The following is a 10,544-nucleotide window of genomic DNA, read 5'->3' on the forward strand; positions in this document are numbered from 1 at the left end:
AAGGTTTTACTATTAAACAAAATTTGGCGTCTATTTCCATGTATCTATCTATTTTTTTGTTGAAATATTATTGAACAGTTGATTGAAAAAAATCAATTAGGTCTATGAAAACCTTTCCTCTAAAACAATAAAAAAAATATAAGGATTTATAAGAAACACGTGTAAGATACACTCTATAGAGCTTGAACAACTTTTAGAGCTGTTGCGACGAATTTCATTATTGATTCTACGCATTTTATACTTATACTATTATACTTTATACTACATATTGCATTTTATACTAAGCTTTCTCAACTTTCACTTCAACTGAATTTGCTAAAGTATAAAAATAATGTCAAGGATTATTTTCGACCATAAAAGTCATAATTGGAATAGGGATAAGAATTAGCAAAAGGATCAGCATCAGCATCAGGGTTGGAATAAGGATTAAAATAAGGATCAGGGTCAAATCAGGATAAAAAGTTTGATAAAGATTAGGGTAAGGATCAGATTCAGGATTAGGAACTCAATCACAATCAGGATTATGACCAGTATCAAATTCGGTCACGGAAGATCCAGTCAAGAGTGGTTTGAAGCATTTGTCTTGAAGTTACACTTAGAAAACTCCACAGAGGTCCTTCCAGGGACACAGGTTCGGAATTTCATTAAAAAATCCGAATTTTTTTTTCTAGAATTTTTTTTTGGCATTACAATTTCAATACTATTGGAAGTTTGGCGGCTTGTAACTTTATTCGGTTGCATTCAAAATACAATTTTTTACGGGACCCTCAATGAATTCTTAAAATCTTTAATTTTGCATCATTATTTTTTTTTTCATGGACGCACACTGAAAGCTCAGGAGAAAAAACACCCTAATCAGACCTTTAGTGTTAATTTGATACTCCTCGCTTAAAACCGCTATTCCTCTCTCGCTTCTCAACCAATTTTTATAGTCTTTTTTCGAAGCACGGTTTTTAGGATATATTTTTCTTAGACTTTGAATATCGGAAAAAGGAACTGTTGTATGCGAATAATGTCTGAAAAATATTACATTAGTGGAATGAGTTACATTACGAGGTTTTCAAAACTGTAAGTTTAGTAAAATCGGTGGGAAACAAGAGAGATATAGCGATTTTAGTCAAGTTGACACTCCAGGGACTGTAACGAGTAAGTTGTTTGGTTGATTCGATTTCATAAAATATAAGAATGTTGTGAGTATTTTTAGAAAGTACGGAAACTTTATTTTCACTATGTCTGTCTGTTCCCTATAGACTTGGAAACTACTCAACCGATGCGCGTGAAATTTGGCAGGGTGGGGTATTAGATGTCAGCGAAGGTTCCTATTACGGTTTAAGATCCTTCATAGAAATAGGGGAGATGCCTCTCTAGCAGAAGACACTTGTTTGCATAACTCGCAAAACAATCAAGCAAATGGTACCAAATTTGGTGTCGCTAATTTTCGGGGTAGTGAACAGAACGATTTTGATCAGCAAGTCTACAATAGAACCAGCTTCAAAACTGGAGAAAATTTTATTAGTTTTAATTATAATTTGAATTAAATTTAACATACTTAATAGTCTGACACTCTCTCTTCAACACCCAATTAGCTTCCGGTTTTGTGGACCTATAGTTTCGTTGTCTGCAACCTAATGATAATGATCAGTTAATTGTTTCTTTCTAATTCTATCACTGCTTACTTTTAGGTTACTTTTCTCTTTTCAGGAACGTGTTTCGCTACCCAAGTGGGTCAGGTAAGTATCCGGAGCAGGTGAGTATCTGGTTCAGGTAAGTATGGGATTCAGGTAAGTACCTATTTGAGGTTATAATGTTAATTTTACGGTAATGTAATTTTCTCATATAATTCATACCTTGATAATTTCTACTTTCACTTCAATCAATATACTATTTAACTTTCTTTCAAATACTCCAGCTTTCTCTACTTCTTTCACCTAATTCTTCAATCTTTCACTCGTTAAACTTCTTTCAATAAACTCTAGCTATCTTCTCCAATCCAACTTTCCGCAGCGATGACCAGGCAAAAATGTGCTTTCCGATTGACGTTTGGCCGCGTGGATGCCGGCCTCGGGCTAGCTGTTCGAATCCCTGCGACTGGAGTGGCTGTCACCATCGATGACAACGAGGGGTGTGCCTGATTTATTATTTAGTTGGCCAGGTTGCCAGGTTCGCCGGAACATCCTCCCCCAGGTGGAGTCTGCCGTCAGTCAGATCTTCACTACATCTCACGTCCAACAAGGCTAAACGGGTAACTGGCCTTGTAACTTTTGCTGATCCGATTTGTACAACTGCTCGTCGCAGGTGACCGTCGGAGTGCGGCAGAATTGCTGCTATACGACCTCTTTCCCATCCTCCTCGTTTCGTTGGCTCTGCAACCATCACTAAGTCTCCTTCCTTTAGCGGTTCACTTACCTCGAACCACTTAGATTGTCTGCGAATCACAGGAAGGTATTCGGTGAGCCATCGTTGCCAGAATACATCAAGTTGATGTTGGATCAGTTCCCATGCATTTCCCAGCATGTGTCGGTCGTTTCCGTCTCCGCATCTACCTTGATGTGCAGTATCCCTTCTTGGTAATTTCGTGTCATTCGAGCTTAGCAGTAGAAAGTGATTCGGCGTTAAAGCCTCTGCTTCTTCGGACTCAAGTGGTAGATATGTCAGAGGCCTAGTGTTTACCATATTCTCTACCTCCACGATCAATGTTTGTAAACCCTCGTCATCGAGCTTTCCTTCCGAGTACGCACCCTCCATGGCGCACTTTACAGACTTCACGAGCCTTTCCCAAGCTCCCCCCATGTGTGGCGCCCCAGGCGGATTGAAATTCCATTTTGTTTTCGTGTCGGTGAATGTAGCGGACAGTCCCTGACTTATTTGACTACGGAGAACCCGATCAGCTCCTTGGAAGTTCGTTCCGTTGTCGGTGAAAATTTCCACAGGTGGTCCTCGTCGGCCGACGAATCTGCGAACACAGGATATGCAGGATGCGGTTGTCAGTGTGTACGCGATTTCGAGATGAACAGCCCTTATTGTTAGACAGGTGAATAAGGCGAACCATCGTTTGACGTTTGATCTTCCCTGTTTAACTGAGAGCGGTCCAAAATAATCCAACCCGGTGTAAGTAAAGGCGCGTTCATGATGTGCTAGGCGCGCGACTGGCAATGGAGCCATAGGCGGAACTTTTGGGCGGGCATTTCGAATTTTGCATATCGGGTAATCTTTGCATATTCTTTTAACGACCATTCGCATTCTGGGAATGTTATACAGTTGGCGTAGTTCATTCACTACTGTCTCGTGATTTCCATGTCTATAGAGCCGGTGATATCGGGAAACTATTAGTTCAGTAACGTAATGGTTTCGGGGAAGAATGATAGGGTGGAGTCTCTCGTATGGAACGTTGGTTGCTGCTCCAATTCGACCTTGCTCGCGTAAAAGTCCTTCGTCATCCATCATCGGCAGTAATTTGTATATGCTACTACGTTTCCCAATGGCTTTCTGCCCGTTTTCTCCAGGGGCTTTGTTCTGAAGCGCTGCCACTTCGTCGGGATAGGTTTCGCGTTGAACGAGCTTGATGATTACGTTCTCTGCCAGAAGCAATTCTTCCTGCTGCAGGTGACCATGAAACTTTAAAGATTTCTTTGAAGTGTTGCATACAAATCGCATTACGTAAGCAGTTGAACGTAGTAGCTTGTTCCAAGTGGAGAATCGAGTGAAGTCGATAACCGGTTCTGTAGAACAGTGATGTAGGACCGATGTACGAATTTCTTCAGTAGTAGTGGTGATGGGTTCGTCGGGACGAGGCCACTGTACCTCTGAACGTCGCAGGAAGTCAGGTCCAGAGAACCATTTGCTTTCCTGATCAAAATATGGACCACTTCCCCACTTGGTTGCTTCATCTGCGGGGTTTATCTTCGTCGGCACCCATCTCCAATCGCTGACCATTGTGTTTTCTAAAATTTCACCAATTCGGAATGAAATGAACTGCCGGTAATTTCGAGGATCTCCCTTGATCCATGCTAATGCCGTTCTTGAATCTGTCCAGTAGTATACTCTAGAGATGGGGACACTGTGATTCTCCCGGACAAATTTAGACCAGCGGACTCCGAGTACGCATCCTTGGAGTTCCATCCTCGGAATGGACCATGGTTTTACGGGTGCCACTTTAGCCTTGGCTGCGATAAGACAACATCTTGGTTCATCTTCCCCAGCTTGTACGCGAATATAGATAGCACATGAATAAGCAACTTCGCTGGCGTCAACTGAAAGCTGATGACTTGGTCATCCACTTCCGGCCAGCTCAACTCGAATATACTTACTCTCAGGGTCGGCGCACGTTCTCAGGGAGGACGGAAACGACCAATCGCTGCCAACAAAGCGGACAAACACAATAGAACAAGATAAATTCTCTAGGGCTCATTAACCAAAATCTAATTATAAGAGAAGTGGGAAATACGTTTTTACATTTATTTAAGACTTGCCATTTTCTGCCTTCAGCGGGGAATCTCGTCCGAACCTGGGATGGCCATCCCTGCAATCAGGAGCTCGTCGACGTTGCCTTCTATCAGTCGGCCAGAATCGTGGGTATATCTGGCTAAAATTCGGTTGATATCGGTGGCTGGATCGGGATTGTAGGTGGTTTGTTTACCGATCACCAGACCGATAAATCGGCACCCCGGCAATAGAGATGTTGGCCGCGGGTCCGATAGAGTTGACGGGTCTTACCCGGAATATTACACCGCCCAACAGGGGCGTCGCTCGGAGCTGCTATTGGTGATAATAGCACTGCGGACGGAACACGATGTAACCTGGCAAAGCGTTTGGAAACAGCGTAACGCTTTCCAGGACGGTTGGGGATTTCACCGGGCACCTACCGAGTTACACCAGTTGACGGAAGTGTAAAACGGCCCTCACTTTTTCCTGGCCACGGTTGCTCCCTTTGCTTCGGCACACTTGGCCGGACACTCCGCACACCACTCCGAACTAAACTTCACAGCGTTTACGGTGAGGGTTTTTTTTGAGTACGTCTTACTTGTTTCCGTGTTCCAAATTAAGTGAACGAGCAGATGGCTTCCGTTCACGCATAAGCCCAGGGTTCCCGCTCTTTCCTTTTGGGCTTATTCTGGATCCGGTGTCAGATGTGTTATTTGACACCTGTCATTTGACGGTCAACCTCGCTTAAAGCATATTAGGCAAACTGGTTTTATAGCTAATTTAAATTCAAACATATAATGAGCCAAAACTAACAATAATCAAACTAACAAAAATTAAATTATGAAATACGCGCAAAACAAACATTACACCATTGCATTTGTACCGAATGCAAACAACGATTGAATCGGTAACAATCCTCCCCTAGATCGACCTGAAAAATTTCAAGTTGCGTTGAAATTTTTCGTGCAAGTACAAGATCGCCCAATTTCATTTTCGCCTAACCCCTTTGTTTGCCTCCAAACCGGACCCAACACATTTTTTTTTGTTGTTTTGTAATTTTTTTTTTTTTTTTATCTCAGTTGAACCATTTTTTCAATCCAAATTCAGCATTTCCGTCGATCCCCCCAATGTGCTTCCATAGGCTTCCATTTTATCAGGATAACCCCCTTCGCGTCATAACTTTAATTAGGAAAATATTTCTTCACTTCCCTGAACATAACTAATTACTATTCACTCCTCTATTTAATACAGAGAAACACCTAACTTTTATAACCTTTTCACTCGACTCATTCATACAAATTCTCATTCAGTGGACGCGTCCTCCATTTCATTCACACTTATTCATTCACCCGTAACATACATTCTAATTCATAACCTAACTAACTAATGTAAATGACGAAAACGAATACTGTCATTTAGACATAAACCACAAGTTAAAGGCGCCGTTGCCTTGCGAAGAAGGTGACCGAAACGTAATCTGCAACAAGGGCTGTTGCGGGGTCATAGGGCATCAACATTGTAAACAACTCCGCTCAAATTTCGAGGTTGGCTCAGAATCGAACCACCAGGTACTGACCATCAGCGTCAATCTGACTCCGGTCTCCAGCGCGGTCGCCCTTGGTTACAAACACGCCCGGTCGATCAACTGGCACACTGTGGACCTACCAATCAATCAGTGTCTAAACTTAACATTTGGAAAAACTATATTTCAATGAAAAATTTATTAACTTATATAACTACAACTCCTAACACGCCTCTGTCCGTTGTGATTTCTTGCAACGAAAGAGCGAACTTCTAAACGCACCTTTCTGCGATTAGTTGAAGATGTGAGTGGTCTTTTGGCCACGTCTAAATGAAACGAACTGACAAGAATTTTGGACTGTCACTTTTGTAGATGGTAAACAAATATTTATTTCAGAATCGCTCGAGTTGAAGACGAATGTTTTTGAGTAATATCAATTTTTATCAATTTTAGCTTATTTTTCTATATAAAATTGCGAATTTCTTATGTTTTTTCCGAAACAGTCTCAAGCCGCAGAGGAAGTGCCCCGAAGGATGAACGGAAGCTTCAAGTATGCTTGGGTGGCCTCGGTAAGGAATCATTTCAATCAGATTGTTTTCTGGATTTATAGTTCTTGTTTTTGTTTATTTTCAGGGGCTGATGAGGCTAAAACCAATTTTCCCAACAGGTGTATGGGATCGGATCCGAATGAAGAGGTCAGTCGGAGGGGTTGTAGGCACCCGGAACAGGAAGCATATAGGAAGTCCTGCATTGATAATTAGCTGCTGTACCGAAGTGTTAAAGTGGATTTTTTTTTTTTGCATTTTTTCTTGAACCGATACGCTCGATGGAAAGTGCTAGTGTAGAATTAAGAATAAGTGAATATATTACCCTGGCTTGAGGTGGGCGGCAGGCCACACTCCCAGGGATTTGCCATCGGTGCCCTCCAACTCGTACGAGGAGGTACCGATTCGTCGTTTTATTTTCGCTTTCAGGTAGACCGGGCCATATTTCGCGTTGTACCGCTCGGCAGCATTTGATTGCTTGGTGTTGCGTCGGTACACCCACTGTCCTACCTCGAACGGTTTGGCGTACTGTCGGTGCCTAAGGTTATACCGATGTCTTCCTGCTTCATGGGATTTTTCCAGATTGGCCCTGACAAGATCATATATCCTTTTAAAGAGTATCTTTTGGTTTTGTAGTCGTTCTTCGGTTTCTGTCTCGCTTTGGGATTCGAACCAACGATGATCGGATCCTTTTGCGAAGGCCTCGTGGCCGTGAATGACAAAAAACGGTGTCAATTCCGTCGCGGAGTGTTGCGTCGTGTTTAAAACCGTTTCGATTTCCGATATTTTGCTGTCCCAGAGCCTTTGATCTTCTCGAACGTAGGTTCGGATGGCGGCGTTGATCGTTCGATTTACCCTCTCAACAGGATTGGCCTGTGAGTGGTATTTCGAATTCAACCAATGCCGCACTCCGAACAGTTCGAGAAAATTTTTGAACTCCCGGGACAGGAAAACGGAAGCATTATCCGATATGAGTGTTTCAGGTGTGGAGAAGCGGAAGAACCACTGGTCGCGAAGGTAAGTACACAATGATATACTATCGATTTTTCTTACGGGTATCAGCATGCACCATTTGCTGAAAAGGTCGGTGACGACAAGGAGATGTTGGTTGCCCTTTTTACTGCGGGGTAAAGGACCTATGTAGTCTACTGCTATCATTTGCCATGGGTGAGTAGTGATTCTCTGTTCTCCCATAGCCGGAACCACGGGAACAGTAGCTGGTTTGCACTCCTTACAACTTGTACATGCTTGAACATATTCTCTGACCTCTTTAGCCATTTTTGGCCAATAGTACTTGAGTTTCAGTTTTGCCAAAGTTTTATCGGTGCCTATATGCATGGACCCGTCGTGGCATTCCTTGATTAACGGTTCTCGGTTTTCAGGAGGAACAACGAGCTTCCACTCGAATCGGTGATCATACGGCTGATTCGGAATGGAGACGAATTTGTAGATATTCCCGTTCTTCACCTGAAAGTCGACGTAATCGTCTGGCTGATCCATAATCTTCGATCTAAGATTCTCATACCACGCAGAAGCTGGTTCGGCCGAGACCACAGCAACGCAACGTGACAAGGCATCCGCTACCACGTTGTCTTTTCCTTTTCGGTGCCGAATTGTCATGTGGTATTGCTGTAGTGCAAGGCTCCACCGGCTGCAGCGGGAGGAGGTCTTCCACTTAGTTCGGAGAATATGGGTCAGAGCAGACGAGTCCGTAACTAAGGTGAAGTGGGAACCCTCTACGTACCCACGGAAAGCCTCGATAGCCAGGAGAGCTGCCAGTGTTTCCTTCTCACAAGCATGGTAGTTCCTTTGCGGAGTACTTAGCTTATGTGAGAAGTAAGCAATGACTCTTTCCTGGTTATCTTGGATTTGCGTGAGTACTCCTGCAACTGCCACATCACTAGCGTCCGTTTGTATTGTGAACTCCTTAGAAAAGTCTGGACTTACTAAAATGGGTGAACTGATAAGCTTTTCTTTAATTACGCAGAAAGCTTCTTCTGCCTGATCAGTCCACGTGATGGTTTTGGCTTTCGTTTTTAGCAGGTCACTAAGAGGCGCTGTCGCCCCGCTAAAGTCCTCTATGAAACGGCGATAATAATTAGCCATTCCTAGGAATCTTCGTAGCTTTGTAACGGTTGTTGGTCGCTCATATTCTACTATGGGACGTATCTTGTCTGGATTTGCGCGTAAGCCTTCGGTTGATAAGAGATATCCTAGGAAGGCTAATTCGTTCACCCCAAAATGCGATTTGTCTAGGTTGATGGAGAGATTGGCGGCCTTAAGTCTTGTCGCTATGTCGATAAGGAGTTGCAAGTGATGCTGAAAAGACTCACTTACAACCACTATATCGTCTAGATAGACGAAGACATATGGTTCCAACTCTCCATTCCCTAGGACTAAATCCATCGTCCTAGCCAATCGACTTGGACTGTTAGCTAGTCCGTATGGGCATCTAGTAAATCTATACATCCCTTTTCCAGGTATGCTGAATGCGGTATAGTTTCTAGATCGTTCTTCTAGCGGGATTTGAAGGAAGGCTTCCGACAAATCGATGGTGCTCAAATAACGAGCTCTTGGTAAGTGTCCTAGAATGCGCCCCGGATGAGGAAGAGGATAAGCGTCTCGAACCGTGCGCTCGTTAAGCTTACGCGCATCGAGACAGAGTCTCACTTTACCGGAAGGCTTGATAACGGGCACGACTGGTAGCGACCAGTCCGATTGACAGCGCTCAATAATGCCCACCTTCAACATGCGGTCAAGCTCTTCTACTACCTTCTCGCGTATTTTCGGGGACATAGCGTAAGGATATTGCCTCACTGGCGGTTTGGTTTTCCACTCATCAGAGATCTCTATCGTATGTTCGGTGAGAGGTGTTGTTGGTAAGAATCCGGGCTGGGCAGCCTGGAATAAGAGTTTTACTTTCTCTAACTGCTCAGTTTCCTGAGGCGTAAGTACACAATCAGGCATGATTGATTCACAATCACTTTCTTCCTGCAGCAACGTACATTGTTGAATCTGCGGATATATTTTGAATTTAGACCAAAAGGTCATTCCTAACAAGCAGTCTACTAGAAGGTCCTTAACAACTAATGTGGGGACAATTTTCGTTCGGTTCTCCAAGCAGTATGGAACAAAAATTTCACCCAAAATTAACAATTTTCCGCCATCAGCGGACTTAAGCTCTAATAAATTTGACAACGGTCTAAGTTTGATATTGCGCATACGCTGGAACAATTTATCACTTATCAGTGTTTTATTACTACCTGAATCTAACAAACCTTTAACTCGAAGATTGTGGATAAATACCCAGGCGTAAGGTCGATTATCATTATTGGTTGGAAGAGTAATTTGAAGGACTTCGGAAGGCTCTGCTAAATACCAATCCGATTGAACCGGCTCACAGTTGATTGAGCGCGGATCAACGAGGGAATGTTCTACGCGGTTTCTTTCGACTCTCGGCGTTTTTCGATCGTCGGCCTGCCGTTTTTTTGGCAGTACGGGCAGTGCTGAGCATCGTAGCCTTTGAACCCGCAGACGTAACAAATCAGCCCTTTCAGTGTGCGACACTGCTGCACCTGGTGATCTGGTTGACGACAATTTAAACATACATGCGGTGGCGGGGGTTCGAAACCGGAAACTAGAAATTCAAGCGTGCGGCGAAGCTGAGCTGCTTTGGGTTCTCCCGACGATGAGGGTTTTGGCTCGGAAGCTTTTCTAGTCTCGCCGAGGTTCGCTAAAGATCGTTGGTTTTCATAAGATGGGTTTCTATTCTTATTTTTCCAATTTTCAGAATAATTATTATTTGAAAATGTTTGGCGCGAGTTAGCTGCTCTTGGGGGTGGGTTATTATTTTGAGTGACTACGTTTACGGTTCGTTCTTGACCAAACATTTGATTGAAAAGGGAAACATTTGTGGAATCGATAGCGTGACCCGCCGCGAGAAGCTGAGATAGGTCTATCACCGGTTGCCAGAGTAAGGACTTCTTATAATCGTTGCGTAAGTTCCGTTTTAGTATGTCCAATTTTTCTCGGTCGTCCATCGGGGACATCATACT

The 10,544-nt window shown here is 43.5% G+C and overlaps 1 protein-coding gene across 2 annotated transcripts; it reads right to left on the minus strand.

The window, feature by feature from the left end:
* Nucleotides 1-1,562: 1,562 nt before the first annotated feature.
* Nucleotides 1,563-4,240, minus strand: LOC129757229 (uncharacterized). 2 transcript variants are annotated; one of them, XM_055754379.1, is made up of 3 exons: nucleotides 1,848-4,240; nucleotides 1,677-1,789; nucleotides 1,580-1,625 (listed from the first exon to the last, which is right to left on the minus strand). In XM_055754379.1, exon 1 carries the CDS (start codon nucleotides 4,117-4,119, stop codon nucleotides 2,137-2,139), a length of 1,983 nt encoding a protein of 660 aa, XP_055610354.1. In that variant the 5' UTR covers nucleotides 4,120-4,240; the 3' UTR covers nucleotides 1,580-1,625; nucleotides 1,677-1,789; nucleotides 1,848-2,136. The 2 variants fall into 2 exon arrangements, with proteins under 2 accessions (XP_055610353.1, XP_055610354.1); XM_055754378.1 differs by having other exon boundaries at nucleotides 1,563-1,789.
* Between the last annotated feature and the right edge of the window lie 6,304 nt (nucleotides 4,241-10,544).

This window comes from Uranotaenia lowii, chromosome 3 (genome assembly GCF_029784155.1).
Source record: "Uranotaenia lowii strain MFRU-FL chromosome 3, ASM2978415v1, whole genome shotgun sequence".
In the NCBI taxonomy this organism is placed as follows: domain Eukaryota; kingdom Metazoa; phylum Arthropoda; class Insecta; order Diptera; family Culicidae; genus Uranotaenia; species Uranotaenia lowii.